Genomic DNA, 21,738 nt, shown 5'->3' on the forward strand with positions numbered 1-21,738 from the left:
CTATGGGGATAAAAAGAAAAACACCACGAAGGCTTAACCCTTAACAAGGTGTGTGAAAACACACTCAGAAGGTACCCAGGCTAATCCTGGATCCTTAGTAGAAAACCTAAACACAAATGAGCGAGGGAGAATCTCAGGCTACTCCTGGATCTCTATCAACAACCTTAAACCCAGCAGGAACGGTGTAAACAGCCTTACACCCGACTGGTAACGGTCGCTAACGTGTCCGTGAGCTAAAGGAGAATCTCTGGCTACTCCAGGACCTCCTCGATGTCTTCTGCGTTCCTCCTTTTAAAGAGCTGGGAGCTGCTTGATCGCGGATGAAGATCAGCTGCTGTCTCTGCTGGCGTGCCTCTCTCCGAGGTCCTGAAAGGGCGCTGGAGCGCTGGAGAGTGTGAGCTGGCCGCTTCTGGCGCTGTCCCTGGTGCTGGATCCCGTGCAGCGGGGACAAAAGGCTCAGGCTAGGATGAGAGGACGGACTGAGGGGACGAGGGTCGTCACAGCCTCCCCCTAAACAGCTAAGAAAGACAGTCATTAAAAAGGATTGTCTTTCTTAAGGAACAAATTCTAAAAAACCAACTCAGAGAAAAAAAAATAATGCCTATGGAAAACAAATCTAGGATTAATTTCAGGTTGACAAAAAAAAAAAACGGATGAGTCCCCACTGACTGCCTAACATTTCTTCTCTAAAAAACTGCAGTCTAGGCTTCATGTGCTTGCAGGTGGGCAGATTAAGCACATGTTTTCCTAAGAAAACATACTAACCAGCAAGGAAGAGGGGTGGCCAAGCCAGCCCCTTTTCCTCCTGGGGTGCTCCCGAGATGGTGCCCAGAAGGACACCAACACTAGCCGTGACACAGAACACTAATAAAAAAACAAACAGGACATACCCCAAAGGGGGTATACCTCTAAAACCTACCTAGGAACTCACCGCTTCATTTAAGTTTATCTGTAAAATCCATAGAATAAAAGAAAGGCACTATTCTACAAAACCACGAGACAGGCAATCCACAACCACATTGTCAGCTCCCTTCTTGTGCCGGATGTCTAAGTTGTGGTCTTGGAGCAGGAGGGCCCATCTCATTAATCTCTGGTTCTTGTTAAACATTCTGGAAAGGAAAACCAGAGGGTTATGGTCTGTAAAAACAATTAGGGGCCCGTTGCTGGAGCCAACATACACTTCAAAATGCTGCAAAGCCAGCAATAGAGCCAAGGTTTCTTTTTCCACTGTGGAGTAGTTTAATTGGTAAGTGGTAAATTTCCGTGAGTAGTAGGCAACCGGGTGGTCAATCCCTGCATCGTCTTCTTGTAGTAACACGGCCCCAACCCCTACATGGCTTGCATCAGTTTCGAGTTTAAATGGTCTGGTCAAGTCAGGGGCTTTTAAAACAGGGTTACTACAAAGTAAAACCTTGCAGGAGTCAAACGCCTTTTGCGCACTTTCATCCCAGATAAACGGAACCTTTGGACTCAAAAGATTGGTTAATGGGGAAACTACACTGGCGAAATTCTTACAAAAACAGCGGTAGTAGCCAGCCATTCCAATGAAGCGTCTCAATTCCCTACGCGTCTTCGGCTTGGGGAACTCTGTGATGGCCTGTATTTTGTCTGCTAACATTTTTACTTTCCCATGGCCAACCTCTTTTCCCAGAAACCGGACCGTGGCTTTAACGAACTCACTTTTAGCCAGGTTAATGGTGAGTCGAGCATCAGCTAAACGCTGAAAAAGGGCCCGTAGACCCTCAATGTGGGCTTCCCAAGTGGAGGTGTGGACAACAATATCATCAAGATATACAGTGCAGTTCGATAAACCAGAAGTTATTGAGCTCATCATTCTTTGAAAGGTTGCCGGGGCATTTCGCATTCCAAATGGCATAACTGTGTATTGCAGAAATGCGTCCGGAGTTACAAAGGCAGAGATTTCGGAGGCAGCAGTTGTTAAAGGCACCTGCCAGTAACCTTTGAGTAGATCTATTTTTGTTATAAAGGATGCATCTCCTATTCTGTCAATACAGTCATCTACTCTGGGCAAGGGATATGCATCTGGCACTGTAACAGAGTTTACCTTTCTATAATCAGTTATGAAGCGGGAAGAGCCATCCGGCTTCTTCTCAATTAAACAGGGCGAGCTCCACGGACTGCAGCTGGGCACGGCCAAGCCATGTTCCAACAAATAACGCGTTTCCTGCTGTAACAATTCACGTTTTACCGTATTAGCTCGGTATGGGTGTTGTTTTATGGGTTGAGATGTTTCCACAATGACGTCATGACTAACCGCAGTGGTTCGAGAAGGTACATCTGAAAAGAGGCAAGAGTACTCTTGTATCAGACTCATCAGTTCGTTTTTCATGTCGTCATTCAAGTGGTCCAGGATATCTGGTAGCTGGGCCAAAGTTAAAGAGTTAGCGAGTCGGGGGCTAATAACAGGTTTTAGCTTTAGGTGGACGTCCTCCTCGGGAATAGGAGCGAAGGATGCGGCTGCGCACACGGCAGCTTCAGAAAACTCTGATGGTGAAGCCTGGGGGGAATGGTACAGCTTAAGCATGTTAATATGACAAGCCCTGGACTTACGGCGGCGATGAGGAGTGGAAATGCTATAGGTAGTACTGTTTATTTTTTTCAGCACTTCAAATGGTCCATCGAATTTAGCTGATAAGCTAGTGCCAACCAAAGGATTCAATATTAAAACCTGATCACCGGGGTGGAGCTCCCTGGCTACAACTTTTCGATCAAACTGCCTTTTCATCTTCTTTTGAGTTATCTCCAAGTTCTCCCTAGCCAGTTTGTTTGCATGTTTTATACGCCACAGAAATGTCTTGATGTATCGATTGATCTTTTCCTTTTTAGACTCCGGGACTCTCAGGAACTGTTCCTTTAGAGCCTTAAGGGGGCCCGGAGGTGTGTGGCCGAACACTAATTGAGCCGGGCTAAACCCCAAAGAATCCTGGGGAGCCTCTCGGGCGGCAAACAACAGAAAGGGAACACCTTCATCCCACTGATTTCCTGAACTTAAACAGTACTTTTTCAGCATGCTTTTAAAAGTTTGGTGCCAGCGTTCTAAAGCGCCTTGGCTTTCTGGGTGATAAGCAGAAGATACCACGTGGTGGATACCCAGTGTTTGGGCCACCTTCCTAAACAGCTCTGACTTAAAGTTGGTTCCCTGATCGGTTTGTAGAACACGGGGTAAACCAAACAATGAGAAATACTGGGTTAAAGCCTGGGTGACAGTTTTAGCTGTTATGGTGGATAATGGAAAAGCTTCTGGAAAACGGGTGGATGTGCACATTATGGTTAACAGATATTTCTTACCAGATTTACTTCTGGGCAATGGACCTACACAATCCACCACAATGGTGTCAAAAGGATTCCCGATTACAGGAATCGGATGGAGAGGGGCTGGAGCAGGCAGCTGATTTGGTTTTCCTGAAATTTGACAGACATGGGCACGCTTACAATAATCAGCCACGTCCCTCTTCATGCCAGGCCAAAAGAAATGCTCCAAAATTATCTGGTACGTTTTCCGGATGCCTAAGTGTCCTGCCCACTGACTTTCATGAGCTAAACTCACAACTTTATTTCGGTACCTGGTGGGAATTACAATCTGATTAACAGTACCCCAAGGTGCTCCTTGGGCGGCAGGATTGTTCCAAAATCTCATTAGCACGTAATTCCGTAGGAAATAACCGGACTTTTCCCCATCAGGATTCTTAATATCCTGAAAATATTTCTTCAAGCTGTCATCACGATGTTGCTCCTCTCCTAAAGTCAGCCGGGGTAAAGGCAGACACCCCGACGTGAGCGACACGCCTTCATCCTCGGTGTCGGCGGTAATGTCCACATTGTGGTCGTGGACGTGATTGTCCTCTTTGTGTCCATCATCAAAGAGAGAGGATAACTGTAAGGTTTCCTCCTGTTTACGTGCCTGGGCACGGGTTATGACACATGCAGGATAAATTCCTGGCTGCTCCTTTACACACGAACTGGTGTCTGAGCACGGGTCGTTTAAAACTTGGAATGGAGGGACCACATTTCCTCCAGCAACATTGTTTCCGAGCAGGAGATTTACTCCAGCGATCGGCAAAGATGGGCAAACAGCCACATCAAAATAACCTCTGGCTAGCTTGCAAGAAAGAAAGACTCAGTGTAACGGCCGAGAAATCGGCTCACCATTTATTCCGTTTAGCAGAACTGACACGCCCGTTGCACTGCTCTCATTAAAAATCATGACATCGCTAGATATGAGCATTTGTGATGCCCCAGTATCGCGTAGGATGATAACTGGAGCTTAGTCAGAACTTGACTCATTTAGCTGAACCACACCTTTGGACAAAAAGGGTTGAAAACAGTCGTTTATTTCTGTCACGACCTGCTTGTTTTTCGTTATAAAACCAACCTCACGTGAGGGGGAGGTTTTCTGTTCGTTTTTCCTTTTTAATTTGTAACAGTCTTTTACTACATGCCCAGACCGATGACAGTAAACACATCTTGGCTGGTTGACGTTTACCGAACCGGTGTGAGCAGGCCTCATCATAGGAGGCCGTCTGGCATCTCTGGGTGGCAGTTCGCCGCTAACGCGGTGCGTTAATGAGTACTCATCCGCCAACAAAGCTGCAGAAGACAAAGTCGCTACCTTTTGTTCATTCAAGTATAAAACTGTGCGCTCCGGTAAACATCTCTTGAACTCCTCTAACAGGATTAATTCCTTCAGCTTAGTAAAAGAAGACACTTTGATGCTGCAACCCACTTTTCGAATAATAAAAGCTTTTCTCTGGCGAACTCGACAAACATCTGATGTGGCTTTTTATTTGTTAATGCTCGGAATCTTTGTCGGTATGCTTCTGGGACCAGTTCATAAGCAGTTAACACTGCACTTTTCACACATTCGTAATCTAAACTGTCAGAAAGGGACAAAGAAGACATTACCTCCTGGGCTTTTCCGGTGAGCTTGCACTGGAGGATCAACGCCCACACGTCACGAGGCCACTCAAGAGCTGCAGCAATGCGCTCAAATATCTGGAAGTAGCTGTCCACCTCAAACTCCCGAAAATGTGGCACCAACACAATGCATTTACTTATGTCCAGTCTCTGTTTAATTCCAGGGGTAGTTTCTTCTCTTGTGGTGTCGGGTTCTGTCACATCCTTGTGCGTCTCAACATGTGGGTCATTTTGTTGGGAAATCTCGGCTTGTCTCCAAGCCTGGGCTTCCAGCTCAAGTCTTTTTAGCTTGATCTGTGTGTCGGCTTCCAGATCCATTCTGCAGATCTCCAGCTCCATCTCCATCAGACGGCGCTTCTCCTTTTCCTCGGCCTCATACTTTAGCCGAGCCATTCGGACTTTCAGACGTAGGTTAAAACGCTCCAGCGAACTTTGAGTAGAAGCTGGTGAGACAGGATCAGACTTGGGCAAAGTTAGTGGTGAAGAAGTATGAGGCCAGAACAGTCTCAATAAGAATTAAGTCACACAACGTTTTCCACAAATGCACACGTTCATTCGGAAATCCACATTCTGTGTTTCACAAATATAATTCGGAGGAACACAAATGCACATGCACATTCGGAAATTCACACTCTTTGACTCATAAATATAATGTGAAAAAATAAGTCACGCAACATTTTACACAAATGCACACGCTAATTCTGAAGTTCACACTCTGTGGTTCACAAATATAATTTGTAAGAACACTTGTAATATAAACTCAGATCATACGAATTGCTGAATGTGCATTTACGAACAGCTTCTCATTTGTGAACCTTCCTGCATTCGTGAGAGAAATCGGTGTGCTGAATTTTGAGACTCTCCTAACGTCGCAGATCAACAAACGTCACCATTGGCTAATGAACCTGTCAATCAAATATATGCTTCTGCCAGGGCTGTTCGCTTTCAGCCAATCATATGGCTCTGCTGTGCGCATGCGCATTGCAGTTCACACGGCAGAGCGGGATGGACCGGTTACAATCTGTGAGTAATAGTTTTATCTTATTCCCTCGTTGTAATTTATGCAATGTTATAGAATTATGAGTAGAAGCGTTCTTCATGGTCAAGTAAAATGTTTTATGTTAAATTCAGTCCAGACGTTACGTGAAGTCTGGTCCATTCTTCATCTAGTTTAACATCAAGCTAAACTCAAGTGAACACTTGTTTAGTTAGCGTGTCTAGGTACCATTTTTTTTAGGCCACGGTTGTCAAACTCAAGCCCTTGGTCTATTTTTATTTGCCCCCCGAAATCAAATATCAAATATATAATATTAAACTGGCCCGCCGGGCGATTTTGCTGATAAGACTACTAATCCCATAGTGCTTTGCGGCGTTAGCGCGCGAGACGAAGCAAGCCCTCTTTTATGTTTACGATCATTAGCATCCATGCTAGTAGAATCAGTGTGTGCAGCGTTACCCTCAGTCTTAAACAACTGAAGATACTCCTCTAAGCACCCAGTTTACTCAGCGAGTTTCCGACTTTGAATGCCTAGAAAGAAGGTATCTGGCTGGAACAGGTGACCATCAGAGTGGAGCGAACTGAGCTTGAAACATTTAATTGTCATGCACTTTTTCTGCTCCAAAGCATGAACGTTAATAACTGAGATATTTTCATAGAAGATAATTGCTATTTTTGGTTTTCACAGATCTTAACTTATTTAATTATCTAACATGTTATTGTATGGCTGTTGTACCTTTCATTTGGTAATTGATTGTTTTGACCCCTATAAAAATGTGTCATATGAGAGTGTTTGTGCTTGATTTACATAGATCATGTACCTGAAGGTAGCTGACAACAACTGGGCAGACACCCACCTTGCCTTCTTCAGTGAAGCTGTGAATGAGCATGGCTTTCCTCTGAGGTATTCATGTTATTCCCAACTTTACCCTCTGTTACCCTGTTACAAATCTGCTTTTGCCTAAAGTGTGTTATTGACCAAAGATAACATGCCATTTGAGGTCATATGGTAAAATCTATTGGGGGGGGGGGGGGGGGGGGGTGAACATTTCCCTCTTTCAAAAAAAATTTCCCCAGCAGAGGGTTAATAATGCCACATTGTTTACTCACTTAGTAGCAAGGTACATAAGGAAATTTCTGTGAGACTGAAATTGATGTAGATTGTTATAGATGTGCATTAAAAATGTTTGAAGCAAGATTCTAATGTTTTTTTTTCATGGTGAGAGGAGATCATGGCGGAGAAAATGTAGGTGTTGCAGAATTAATGTTCTCAGTTCGTGGAACTGACACCAACAGCTTCATTGCAGGAAAAAGTGTACACAATCAACGGTGAGTTTAACCTAATTTGGAAGCTTTGTGTCTGTGAGCGCATGCCTGTGCCTGTTGACCTGCCCAGGGTGCACCCTTCGTCTCACACTTTGACTGCTAGAGATAGGCACCAGTCCTCCTGCGACCATTCAAAAGATAACTCAAGTTGAAAACGGATGTATGGACATGTAAATGTGTGTGTATATTATAATTTTCTTTTATTTAATCCCCCTCCAAATCCAGGATCGAGTGCCTCTGGCGTGATGTCTTCATGAGTGTTACTGGTCTATATTACAACATCCTGCACTCTCTGGAAGACCAAGACTTGCTCTACATCAGTAACATCCTTCACCTGTTTTGTTGCCACTATATTGTCTCACATCCAGGCCAGCCTGGAAGTCTTTAGAGATGCGTGGGACAACCATCCAATCAGGACAGAGGAAAACATGACACCAAATCAGCTGTGGCATCTGGGCCAGGCTCTGAATCCTGTTTCTGATCCAGGGGCAAATGTATGTTCTGTTAAAACGACTGATCACATGTCAAGTTGATCCTTAACTAAAAATCAAATGTTCAACACTTTGATAATCTACCTCTGCACTGTGCTTCTTGGATTCAAGACAAAATGGCTGTTGAAATTACAGTTCTGTTTGTGTGCACCTCTACTGAAGTGGACACTGTCAACTATAATGTCATGACATTACAAAGTCATGACACATCTGCAAGTTCAAAATGCAAGGCATTAGACCTTCCAGATGTGATATTCTCACTGCTATTTTAACATAAAAGTAGCCCATTAATTAAAAAAATAATAATTTATGAAATAATGGAGATGCTAGGTTCTGCCTGACATCATTGATGTTAAGTAATTGTTAAAAGGTCATGATAGGGCTTTATTAAATGTGTTTTCTTGAGATTTATTATGCACAGTGCTCATACACACTTTCTTTTTCCAGGGTATACCGGTACCAGAGATGGAATGGGAGGAGAATGGATACATGACTGAACCTCATCCTGGGATCAGTGTCCCTGTACTGGACAGTCCTCTTTCAGATCATGAAATGTTGGAACTGCAGGACAACATAATCCGTTGCAACATTCAGACTCTTGGGAGTGGACATATATCTTCACACTGTCCAGTATGTTGAGAACTTACTTGAGGCTAGATGATTACATGTGTGAAGAAGGAAGGAGAGAGAGGGTAGGGAGTTAGGAAGAAAGAAAACAATTAATGAGACAGGAAGGAAGAAAGTTAAAAAGTGAAGGAGTGGTCCATTTTAAGGTTAATGTACTGTATATTGTTATTCAAGGGATTAACCTTTGTAAATATGAAATGCCAAAGAATAGACCCCAAAATAGATTTCTAAATTCATTTATAGTTGTGTATTCCCCTAAAGGCTTTATCAGCCTGATTTATTTTAGACCAGGAATGTATTTGAAAAGGCTGTCCACTTCATCTATGCTACAATTCTTCAAAATGTAAATGTGCTATCATTGCTAGTGTTGGTTTAGTAACATACATCTTCCTGTGTACCCAGCTCTAATAAAAACATTTAAAGGTGAAGCACCTACTTATCAGGAGATCCATTTATTTTTACATGTTATTGTTTGAATTTTGTCTCGTTTCATAACTTTTGCTCAACATTTAAGGGGAACTGTGTTACCCTGCGATCATCTTCATTACACTTGAAAACTTGTACTATACCTCCGTCCGTCTACTTATTAAATGGAATAACATGACAAGATTCTATCTACTGGTTTTTTTGATCAAGGGATGATTAGGTGTTGTGAGAAGATTCTCTATGCTACTGAGTCTGTGTTAAATTGCAACTGGACACACATACCCACACACAGTTTGTTCATTTGTTCTCAGAATGAGAATAATGTCTTTTAGAGTTAAAAAGTTTTTTTTCTTGATGTCACTGAAGGCTGTGTTAGAAATATATGCAGCTCATTAAAAGGAAAAGTAACTGATGTAACTAAAAGCCTGAACTCAGGAGAATAGAGACACCTGCCAAGATAAAGAGCTGGAGCTTTTGCTCCTTTTCAGAGTCACTCCCGTGGAATAGGCCGGATGATTTACTAGCTTCTCTTACCTTCTCTGCAGACATTGTTTAATATGAGCTTCAAGAGGTCTCTGCCCCTAAGGGGTTTGCTTTCACTTAGTAAAAATGCATAATTTTTCCGAATAAGATTATTAAGAGGCCACCCATAGGGTGGAGCGTTGGTAATGTAATGTAACCGGTTAGATTTGTGTCCGACTTGACGCCGACTTGCTCTGACATCATGCATACGTAGGCAACGATAACCACTTGAGATCAAGGCGGCCGCAGATTTTGGAGCAAGGCGCTGCAGTTGTTCTCCCTTGGCTGCAAAACCTTGGGCATGATGGGAAACGCCTGGCTCTCACCTGATCTAAGATCTGATCGGTTCATATTTTGATCCAAACATCCGGTGGTAGAACATGAAATGTTAGTTGGTCACATGTATTCTGTAAATCATGTAACGTTAATGATGACAACTATATAGGCCATAAAGAGAAATGTGTTTTGTGTTCTTTTGTCACGTTTCCTATGAGCACACTGAAGCTACAGCTGATAACCTTTACTTATTATTACAGTCATGTTTTCATATTCGATATTTGATATCCACAAGCACGTGAGGATGTGTTTCAGCCGCTAACAGGCACCAGAATTAAAATTGAAAATTAAACAAGTGTGAAAGCTAACGCGATATCTTCATCCATCGTCAGCCCCGAGCTACACATGCAGGAAATTGTGTCTGACTTATGCGCACAGCAGATCTGTTCTGTAACATAAGGAGCCATATGATTGGCTGAAAGCGAACAGCCCTGGCAGAATCATATATTTGATTGACAGATTCATTAGCCAATGGTGACGTTTGTTGACCTGCGACGCTAGGAGAGTCTCAAAATTCAGCACACCGATTTCTCTCACGAATGCAGGAAGGTTCACAAATGAGAAGCTGTTCGTAAATGCACATTCAGCAATTCGTATGATCTGAGTTTATATTACAAGTGTTCTTACAAATTATATTTGTGAACCACAGAGTGTGAACTTCAGAATTAGCGTGTGCATTTGTGTAAAATGTTGCGTGACTTATTTTTTCACATTATATTTATGAGTCAAAGAGTGTGAATTTCCGAAAGTGCGTGTGCATTTGTGTTCCTCCGAATTATATTTGTGAAACACAGAATGTGGATTTCCGAATGAACGTGTGCATTTGTGGAAAACGTTGTGTGACTTAATTCTTATTGAGACTGTTCTGGCCTCATAAAGAAGGGGTCTTACTGTGAGTCGGCGGGGTCTGGTAGCCGGGAGCTGTCTCCTCGGGTGCCGCCGAAGATGGTCCTGCTCCGTTCTCATGTTTTGTGACGTCATCCGCACACGGGGAAAGGACAGGAAGATCTCCAGTCCCTTTTGCAGGCAACAAGTTCAAGTTTTCCAAGGCAGCGATAACAAGAAAACATAATTATTATAGAGCTCACCTGGGAAGAGCTAAAATACAGAGAGTGAAACCACCAAAATGAAAGAGTCCCAGGATACTTAACACACACTCAAGCACAATGAAAAAAAAAAAAAACGCGGCGCACAACCTATTTATTTGTTACCGGGCAGACTTAGATTAAGGTCCAATCCCGGACGAGCCCCCATTATGTTACGCCCCCTCTCTGCAGGTCTAGGATGATGAGGGGACTAACACAAGAAAATAGGCGTAAAGGTGTGTGTGAGGATAAAGGACGAGGAGGTTAGAGTAAAAACAAAAGGATTTATTAACCTAAGGTGTCCGTGGGTAAACGGCATAAAATAAGGCTTAGTAATAATAAACTAAAACATAAGCAGTCTCACTGTTTATGAAAAAGGCTTTCTGCCAAAACGCAAAATATCCCCGGCTCAAAAGTCCTATGGGGATAAAAAGAAAAACACCACGAAGGCTTAACCCTTAACAAGGTGTGTGAAAACACACTCAGAAGGTACCCAGGCTAATCCTGGATCCTTAGTAGAAAACCTAAACACAAATGAGCGAGGGAGAATCTCAGGCTACTCCTGGATCTCTATCAACAACCTTAAACCCAGCAGGAACGGTGTAAACAGCCTTACACCCGACTGGTAACGGTCGCTAACGTGTCCGTGAGCTAAAGGAGAATCTCTGGCTACTCCAGGATCTCCTCGATGTCTTCTGCGTTCCTCCTTTTAAAGAGCTGGGAGCTGCTTGATCGCTGATGAAGATCAGCTGCTGTCTCTGCTGGCGTGCCTCTCTCCGAGGTCCTGAAAGGGCGCTGGAGCGCTGGAGAGTGTGAGCTGGCCGCTTCTGGCGCTGTCCCTGGTGCTGGATCCCGTGCAGCGGGGACAAAAGGCTCCGGCTAGGATGAGAGGACGGACCGAGGGGACGAGGGTCGTCACAGTTCTCAAGAAGTGCAGTCTGCTGTGTCCCTTCTTGTAAACGGCTTCGCTGTTCTTTCTCCAGTCCAGTCTGTTGTCCAGGTGAACTCCAAGGTATTTGTATTCCTCAACCACCTCCACTTCTTCTCCCATGATGGAAACAGTGTTTGACTCCACCTTGTTTCTTCTGAAGTCTAAAATCATCTCCTATCTTAGCCAAAACAGACTGGTTCTGGATCCCTATCACAGCAGACACTACCTTAAGGAAGGACCTCTCCCCCAAAACTGATTTGCAGTGTACCATTTTTCATTCAAGCTTTGGATGATCCTTATTGTAACCACTTCACTTTCTGCTGTAAACCTCTCAAGCAAGAACTGAAGGTCATTCTTTAATGAAGCTAAGAGGACCACATAAACTGCTAAAGCATAGATCAGATCATTCTGCCACTAAACTCAACACCCTCTACCCCGTGGCCCAGAAATTCTGTGCATATGGGTTATGAACAGAACCTATGGAAAGGAGTTAGCCCTGGTGGATTCCAACCCTGATTGGGAGCAGGTCCAACTCACTGCTTTCTACCACTCCCTGGAACTGAAAGGCCCTTAACAGAGGGCCATCCACGCCATACTCTCTGAGTGCTCCTGGATTTGGTTCCTTAATGGAAAATGTTTCATGAATTTAACAGCCTTTCATCCGGATGCATAAGTGGCATAAAATGTAATAGAAATGTTTTACCTGCAAGCTCCCTTCCCATGTTTCAGATGCAAAATGGCAGTGAAAGCATTCCACGCAGCTGGTCCCACAAGGTCACACAATAATTGGAGAATAGCAAAATCATGCATGAATTTGGCAGTTTACACAAAAACAAGCATGGAGGAAGATGAAGCATGTATCCAATAAGGTCTGTGGTTTATTTCTGTTCAGTTTGCTTTGGCCACAGATGCGTCACAAGTAATGATGTACTTTTTATAAGTTAAGCAACTGGAAATCTTCACATTACTCTTGTCTTGTCAGTTTCTGTATGTTTTACATTGAGACTGTGTTTGACGTCCTGTCTGAACTGCTGAGGTTGAAGCATTTTGGAAGCACAATGCATGAAAATGGACTCAAAGTATAAATTTAGTGGAGTGAAACAACACTACACTTCTGGGAAGTGTCTAAAGTGCAATGTTTTGCAGCTGGTGGAAACGCACCCATCCACTGTAAAGGCACCTACTTACTAACCTGTTGCTGACATTGCACAATGTTTACGTGTATATTTCAAAAGCCCGGTAAGAGCCCCCTCAAAGTATTACAACTACTACTTGACTATATCAACAGTTGATGTGAGCAGCTCCCCTATCCCCACTAACTAGTACCTGCAACCTTACGGTCCCAGCTACAGCCAACTCTTACTCAGTCTACCCCTCTGCCCCCACAACGCTCTTCCTGGGGAGGGTGTTCAAGAGCGATTTGACAGATTATCCCTTCGAGCATTCTCAACACACCTTCACTGCATGTTCAGGCATACCAGGTCTATGTAGCGACTTCCACTACCATCTGATCCAACTTGCCACCAGATGGTGATTAATGAACAACTCAGCTCCTCTCTTCACCCCAAATGTCCAAAACATACAGTCAGAGGATACAACTACAAAGTTTGAAATCCTTGACCTGCAACACAAGGTGCCCTGGTACCTCGTGTTCTGATGGACAACCTCATATTCAAACATGGTGATTTTTATGGTCAGACTTGAATAAAAGTCCAGTCACACTATATCAGTAAAGTTCAGATCAAGTTGGCCATTCCTCCCAATCATGCTCCTCTGGGTCACACTGTTATTTCAAACTTGAGCAGCAATGTTTCAGCCTCTTCCACAAGCTTCAGATTCTATTCTAGAAGGTAATAGGCCACATCCCAAAAGCCAGTTAGAGATATTAGAATTGGATTGGCAGAGACTCAACTCTTCCCACTGTGCAAGATGGCATCGCAGCGATGTCCGTTCCAGGTGTTTCAACAACAACCAGACCAGGTCCCCAGAAGGTGCAGACTGTGATGCCAGATGATGTCTTTTTGACAACATCCACTGCACGCCGCAAGTTGACGTGCTTAGGATGTTCAGATTAGGACTAATTCTTGTGTAAATGAGGTTGTTGTGGACGTCCTTCTCACGTCTCTCAGACATGTTGCAGCAACGTCCTTTCCAAATAATTTTCGCACATCCATATATGGTTAATATCAGTCTAAATGAGGTCATGAAGCACTTCCTTCTCACATCCACCAGATGTCACTGCATCATCTTTTCCAGGTCTTTTGCACATCCATATATGAGCTCATTTTGGTCTAAATGAGGTCTTTTGGATGTCCTCATGTCCCCCAGACACATTACAACAACATCTATCCCGGTTAATATCTGCTGTCATAATGCTATTTATTCCAAGTGAAATTTACGCAAATTTTAGACAGGTTTATGAACACCTGACTTATTGCAGAAACTATAGCTAACACGCTACACGTACACTCAACAAAAATATAAATGCAACACCTTTGTTTCTGCTTCAGTTTTTCATGAGATGGACTTAAAGATCTAAAATTCATTGCAGTTACACAATATTACCATTTCTCTCAAACATTGTTCACAAATCAGTCTAAATGTGTGATAGTGAGCACTTCTGCTTTGCTGAGATAATCCATCCCACCTCACAGGTGTGCCACATCAAGATGTTGATCCGACATCATGAATAGTGCACAGGTGTACCTTATACTGCCCACAATAAAAGGCCACCCTGGAATGTGCAGTTTTGTCTCACAGCAAAATGCCACAGATGCCACAAGCATTGGGGGAGCGTGCAATTGGCATGCTGACAGCAGGAATGTAAACCAGATCTGTTGCTCGTGCATTGAATGCTTATTCCTCCACCATAAGCCGTCTCCAAAGGCGATGTCGCTGAACAGTCACTACAGGGTCCCAAAGCCGGCCGGTGCAACCGAGGTACAACCAGATGACATCACTACCCAGAGTGCATTGCGATGCTAACAACAATGACGACCTACGAGTTAAACTATTTTTTACAAATTTTATATAAATGAAGATAATAAGAAGGTTTTTTACACCACTTTAATATAACTGATACTAACATTTATCTTTCAAGAACCACAAGGTTTTGTAACCTGGGTTCCTTTTAACAGAATTTAGATAGATAGATAGATAGATAGATAGATAGATAGATAGATAGATAGATAGATAGATAGATAGATAGATAGATAGATAGATAGATAGATAGATAGAGAGAGAGAGAGAGAGAGAGAGAGAGAGATAGATAGATAGATAGATAGATAGATAGATAGATAGATAGATAGATAGATAGATAGATAGATAGATAGATAGATAGATAGATAGATAGATAGATAGATAGATAGATAGAGGGACGGACGGACGGACGGACGGACAGATAGATAGATAGATAGATAGATAGATAGATAGATAGATAGATAGATAGATAGATAGATAGATGATAGATAGATAGATAGATAGATAGATAGATAGATAGATAGATAGATAGATAGATAGATAGATAGATAGATAGATAGATAGATAGATAGATAGATAGATAGATATTCTGCATGCAATACTTCAGCTTATTCAAATGATCAGTTATGTTTTTTTTTCTATTTAAGAAAGGACGTTCACAACATGCCCTACAGGTTAGAAATTGTAAGTCGCTTTGAATAAAGGCGTCTGCTAAGTGAATAAACATAAACATAAACAGGACGTTCATAATGACCTCCCCTGGACCAGAATTGGCTCATAATTGTAGGTCCTGGAGACGTCAGTACTGGCCGTCCCAAGAAATGTTAAAAAAGACGTCATCTGGCGTCACAGTCTGCACCTTCAGTGGACCAAAAAGTGAAGGTGAGGGAAATGGCCTGGATATGATGTTGTTTCGTGTTTTTGAGCAGTGAGCAACAATATTTTTATGTTATTTCTCGCACCTGTTTTAGACGCGCCCACGATGTCCATAAAAGTTACCCAGCCCAAGGTCCACATGTTTCACATTATATTGACACCCAAGTGGGGTTATAGTCAGACGTTCAAATAATATTTGACCTGGTTTGCACGTCCAGCAGACAGTTAGTATTGGTGTAGACTGGCAGACTCAATATAGACTTGATCTGCACGTCCCTGTGATGTTGATTGGTTGGTGGATAGACTGCTGCCTGATCCTGAACAGCTTTTTTGTCCAGAAATTCACATGAAGCCAATTTTCAAAGGGAGACCCAACCAGGGCAAAGTGTTCCTGATGTAGGGCGCTTAAAAAACCCCACCATAGTAAGGTGGTCATTCAGTTTTTGGGGGAAGGAAAAAAAATAAATCAGGTGTTTTAATATGAAAATAATACGTAAATGTGTGTCTGGGTTACGATGCCCATAAATGAATGTCAGCTTGTCTTACTCGTGGCTGATTTAATTTAAACTCATCAGCTTTTAAAATCTCTGTAATAAATCAGATCAGGTGAAATAATCTTCTCATATCATTTGACCTCACTCGCAAAGTTTGCAAATGTCATCAGCAAAGAAGGAAAATCATTTCTTGAGGGTTAATTTCAAAAGGATGAAGCAGAAAGTGATTGGATCCCCTAAAGACAACAAAAACATCTCGATCTGTCACATTCTGGTGTTAATTTAGAAAACAAACATCCCTGCTGATGAGGATATGTGTGGCGGTGCTCCAGGGTACACACGATGGTGTATTCTGATCTGAAGACACCTAGCATGTCCAGGTTCAGTGAAACATCTGTGTGTTTTACTGCTCATGGGTTTGTTTGATTATTAATTAGCCTGCAGGAAACTCCTGTTTTTTTAAGACACACTTTTGTGTGCATGAATTAGTTCTGCTACATTGGCACTCACTGAGATGTCAGCAATCACAGTTCTAGATGCGATGTGCCACACTCTTTCTCATTATGAAGAAATCACTTTCTGTTTTTGTGACGACGCTGTCTACAGATCCCCCCTTCCTGCTTTAAGGGTGTGATACCACAGAAGCTGCTTCTGATCTCAAACAACTAAGGACTGTATTCTACTGTCTGGTTGGCGGTGTTGAGGGTCTGACCTCATGAGGAAATTACTATGCAGTGATTTTCTCCAAAATGACTGTGCTTAAATTGCTCTGAAAAGCAAATAACCACATCAGCGCCAAGAAACTTCATTTCCCATGATGCTTTGCACACGGAAGCATTGGGATGATGTCACCGCCTAGTACCAGAAACACGTTCTGCGCATGTGCGGGAAGCCGTGGAGCTTTCCCCGCGAACTAAGACCATAAATCTTCAGCAGAGACAAAGAAACCTCGTTCTTTTGCCCAGGATACCTGGCGGTGAGGACACGCTTGTCGAACGCTCCGACTTCTTTGAGCACGCGGAAGCTCTAAGAGCCAAGTTGAGCCCACGGGACCGCTGATCTGCTCGTTTCTGCTCCCCTCCAGCTGATGTTTGAGGACACAGAACCCGCGGAGGGAAACAACAACTCCATCCAGCTCTCAGAAACGCTGTAAGTTGTCAAACTCAGCCCAAAAGGAACTTCGTTTTCTTTGTGTCCAGCCGTGGAGAAACACTCGTGGAGGTAAACAACGGAGAAAGCATCAAACCGACGGACGACGCCAAACTGCGGAGAAACACGGAGAACCGTCAAATCAAAACAGTGAGGGACGCTTCACTGTTCTGGTGATCAGAAACTCATCTCTTTCTCTCATTCTTTCCTTCTCCCGTTTCCTCTATGGTCTCAAATAAGCAATAAACCGCGTCTATTGCTTAAAAAGTAGCTTCGTGTTTTCCTCTTTCGTCCCAAACACGTCCGTCGGGTCATTTTGAAAGAATAAACTGCTTATTGATCATTGTTTGGTATCTTAAAATGGTTTCTGTCATGGCCAGGCTGAAACTAAAAGATATTAATTTGTGATTAATCTTTTGTGTTGTTTCATGATCTTTTGAAATGTTTTGAGTGATTTAAGGTTAAGTTACTACTGATTCTAAGTGCTTTGGAAGTTAAAGTGCAAGTTGCCACCCACACTTTAGCCAGACAAAGGGGTCAGCCATCTTGTATTCAAGACTCCATTTTGAATCCATACACACGCACACACACACACACACACACACACACACATACACACTACTCCTTTGTGAGAACAAAGGACCCCATTCATACATCCTCCATCACATGCAAACACATCCATCTTCAATCATATCACACGGTTATTATTCATCTATTCCACTGTTTATTCATTTGACAAATTGTTAATTAAATGTTATAAAATTCAGATTTTTGTGTCCAGTAGCTTTGTTGTGTCGAAGAGAAGTCTCTGCTCCAAGGATTCTACGAACTTCAAGAAAGACTGATAAGAGTTTTGGATTCAATTTTTCCCCGGAAAAAGGGGAATGGTGCCCCGTATATCTAAGAATATCTTAATTAATTAATAAATCAGTAAATATTCCCATATTTACAGAATTTATTGAAGAATCCAAAAGTAAGTTGAAGCTTACTAATTGTTCGCTCCTAATAACCCCAACATTTTATTGGTGCCCCGTGTGAGGCTTGGATACACAGAGATTTCTATCCGGCACAAACAAACAAATAAATCCAAAGAGCTTGAATTAAAAATAATCCGTTGTTCAGCCTTGAACCAGCAACAGAGTGGTGCTGATTTCGCTGAGCAGGAAGCTGCATCGAACTCTCACCAGTAACTCAGTGCTTCTTTAAAGGTGCAACGTGTAAATTAATTCTGGTTGACCTTTTAGGTTAAAAATTCAGTTTTTCCTTAAAGGTGCAACGTGTAATTAATTCTGGCTAACCTTTTAGGTTAAAATTCAGCTTTTCCTTAAAGGTGCAACGTGTAATTAATTCTGGCTAACCTTTTAGGTTAAAATTCAGTTTTTCCTTAAAGGTGCAACGTGTAATTAATTCTGGCTAACCTTTTAGGTTAAAATTCAGTTCCTCATTAAAGGTGCAGCGTGTAAGTAATTCTGACTAACCCTTTTAGGCTAAAATTAACTGCTAATTTAGCGACTTTAACTCACAGTGGCTATTATAACTAACTGAAACCTTCACTCAAAGACTGATAACACCTTGTTTGCTAATATTCTGAAGGAATAACTAGCATATTTAACACTGCAAGTGTTGTAAGACGTTGCTACGGCAACGCACCAGCTTTTGCTAAAATACTGAAAGGAATAGTATTTTAAGCGTCAGTCACGGCATTCCGTGCAATCTTAAAACGCTAAAACCTGTGCGCACAAAGGTTAATTTAGTGTTTTTCTGCTACAAAGCTAGCAGTTGCTGCCAAAGGTGCAGCCTTGAGCTATCTGCAGAAGCTCTACTAGGCTATTTTTGGTTCGGTTGTTAAAATGGAGGGACAGAGTAGTGACCTGACCAACTCCCAGCAACCAGGTGGCGCTGCGACCCACGACTATGAACCTGGCCTACTTTCTGGACAAATATTGTCCAAACTGGTCGCGGTTGCTCGAGAACCCGACTACCCTTCTAGGGATTTCACTGAAGAACAGCGTAGCGACGAGCTAGAAGCTGTAATTGATCAAATAGAAAACCCGGATGGTACAAAACCAATCCAGGTTCACTTAGCTAAGTTAGCCCTGATCCTCCATCAGAGAGAACTCCAACATGATCGAGAGATCATGAAGCTCCAGAGCATGCTAGCTGAAAGGCAGCAAAATGGAAGGCAGAAGGATGACGAGGAGGAAGCCAGCACCGATTCTGGGGAAGATGGGGAGAAGACCCCGCCCCCTTCTGCTGATGACAACAGACAGTGGGAAGGGGGGGAACACCGTGACTCTGAGGCTGAGCCAGAGTGCTCTCCCACACCGGTACGAAAGCAAGCCGGCAAAGCCAACCAGGGTCCGCCCAGGACGATCGCCAAAGACCAATTGGTTTCCTCCACCCAAGGTAGCGAGGGACCGCCGTCCCGCCGTAAAGGTAGGCTACCTCCTGATACGGCTCCATACGATAATCAACAGTATGTGGTGTGGGACTCTCTGGACGGACGCACGCCGCAGGGGAGAGATGAAGCTTATCTGTCCCAACCTTCGGCCCCGTTCCCTACACACACTCTAGGGCATTCAGGACCACCTAGGGGCCGAGAGCAGTTCGCCCTCGAATCCCAGGTTGGACCACCACCCTCATCTTCACGGCCTTCTCAATCAGTGAGAAGTCGACCAGCTGAGCGGCACCTCTATTTAGACCGCTCCCCCAGTCCACAAAGGGTGCAAGGTGCCGATTGGGGTTATGCACCCCAAGCTGCACCTCAACCATCCACCCATCCTAGCTACTCCGGTATTCGGCATGCCGATAACCAGCTGCATGACCAAGCATCATACGCCAGTCCGTACCCGGACAGAGCGTATTACGCAGAAGCCCCAGTTGAAAGACGCAGGCTGCACTACGCAGACGTGCCCCGGGAGGAGGACCTCCCAAGACACCCACGTGACGTGCCAGCAGCCCGTCACAGCATGCCGAACCCCGATTTGGGCCCCAGGAGTCAACATTGGGAGCCCAGAGCACACCAGCGATATCCAGCGCTCTCTGAGACAGACCGTGGGTCAGAGTCAGAGGATGACGCGCCGTACCGTGAGTCAGGGCTCCGTGTACGTCAAATTGAATCGCTAGCTAAAGACATAGAACGCTTTGATCCTAACAACAATGAATCCAATGTCGACGATTATCTCAGGGAGATAGAACGTTGTCTGCTTGATCTTCCAGCACCCTCTTCAAGGGAAAAGCTCAAGCTAATTTGGAAAACCACATCTAGAACGGTGCACGGTTTCATGGAAACTCTACCACCTGACATTCGTGATCGGTACTCCTCGCTCTGCCGAGCGTTGAGGGATGAATACGCCACGTATGCAGACTCTGCGTCAGCTACAATGGGGGCCTTCTCCATCAAACACTGGAGAAACGAACCCCCCAGAGAGTATTATCGCAGACTCAAAAGTGCTTATTTCCAAGGTCGAAACGGCCCTGGGCTCGAGGAAGACCCTGCCTTCAGATCCCTGTTCATTCACAACCTGCACGAGTGTGTTCGCTCCGAAGTCTCAATGTATTGTCGGATAAAAAAACTGACAACTCAGGAGGTTAGGAGATACGCCCAACAGGCTTGGGAAGCCGGCGGAAAGCCCCAAAAGCCTGACGCACGTCACCGCGTCATGCACCTAGCTCCCGACGCCGAGCCGCGTTTGGAGCTCGAAGGCACAGAAGCTCCACCCACTAAGCCAAAATCTGCTAAACCTAGACCTGTTAAACCGCGAGAGCAGTCCCAATCTCCTCAACAGGGGAAGGGGGGTGCTGATTGGCCGCCTAGGTCTGGACAATCAGACAGGAAGTGGCCCAACCAAAACCAACGGCAGGCAGGTCGGAACAGTGGAAGGTTTAAGGAGCGCCGCCCACAGGTAGGTCCCGAACACGAGTCCGCAGGTGAGTACTTGACCAAAGCCGACGTCCAGGAGATGTTTCAGCAGTTTCTAGCTAAACAGGAGGAACAGCTGAGATCTGCAGAAGAAACCCTTGCACCAAAGTCGTCTTCTAAGAAGCCAGACCCAGAGCCAACGTCCGCATGACTAGGCGTGGCTCAACCCCCCAGCGTGGCCAGGACTTACCTGATCAGTTGGGGAAACACTACTGGTAGACCACAGGAGTCTCCTGAAATCTACCCCCCAGAGAAACCAGATACTAAATTTCTGAAGTTCCTTGGTGACTTAACAAACCATGATCATGCTCGCCGTTTGTACTGTAGCACCAATCTAGGTGGATGCATACAAGTTGATGCTCTGCTGGATACCGGCTCAGAAATCACCCTGATGTGCTCCACATTGTTCCATCGCGTGTCTGACACCATGCGGTCGCTCGGGAAACCAGTCCAGGTTGAACCTTGTGACCTGAAAATCACCAGCTACACCCAGACCCGGGAGTGTATCACTCACCGGGCGTGGCTGGATATCACCTTCCAAGACATGACTCTTGTTCACCCGTTTTATGTCTGCCAGCTAGACACTGAACCACTTCTCGTTGGTCAGGACCTGCTTGAACGTCTAGCTCCCCTCATCGACTG

At 44.1% G+C, this 21,738-nt stretch overlaps 1 protein-coding gene and 1 long non-coding RNA gene across 2 annotated transcripts; both read left to right on the forward strand.

Moving 5' to 3' along the window:
- Nucleotides 1-7,317: 7,317 nt before the first annotated feature.
- On the forward strand, nt 7,318-8,985 carry LOC139071449 (uncharacterized). Its single transcript, XR_011521336.1, has 2 exons — nt 7,318-7,752; nt 8,197-8,985. It is a non-coding gene; the product is annotated as an uncharacterized lncRNA (long non-coding RNA).
- Nucleotides 8,986-16,725: 7,740 nt separating this feature from the next.
- On the forward strand, nt 16,726-21,253 carry LOC139066172 (uncharacterized). The gene is made up of 2 exons (XM_070548363.1): nt 16,726-18,382; nt 18,445-21,253. Exon 2 carries the CDS (start codon nt 19,025-19,027, stop codon nt 21,245-21,247), a length of 2,223 nt encoding a protein of 740 aa, XP_070404464.1. The 5' UTR covers nt 16,726-18,382; nt 18,445-19,024; the 3' UTR covers nt 21,248-21,253.
- Nucleotides 21,254-21,738: the final 485 nt, after the last annotated feature.

This window comes from Nothobranchius furzeri, chromosome 1 (genome assembly GCF_043380555.1).
Source record: "Nothobranchius furzeri strain GRZ-AD chromosome 1, NfurGRZ-RIMD1, whole genome shotgun sequence".
Lineage (NCBI taxonomy): Eukaryota > Metazoa > Chordata > Actinopteri > Cyprinodontiformes > Nothobranchiidae > Nothobranchius > Nothobranchius furzeri.

Coding starts and splice junctions, on each gene's coding strand:
- LOC139066172 (XM_070548363.1), top strand. CDS start 19,025: ATGGAGGGACAGAGTAGTGACCTGACCAACTCCCAGCAACCAGGTGGC.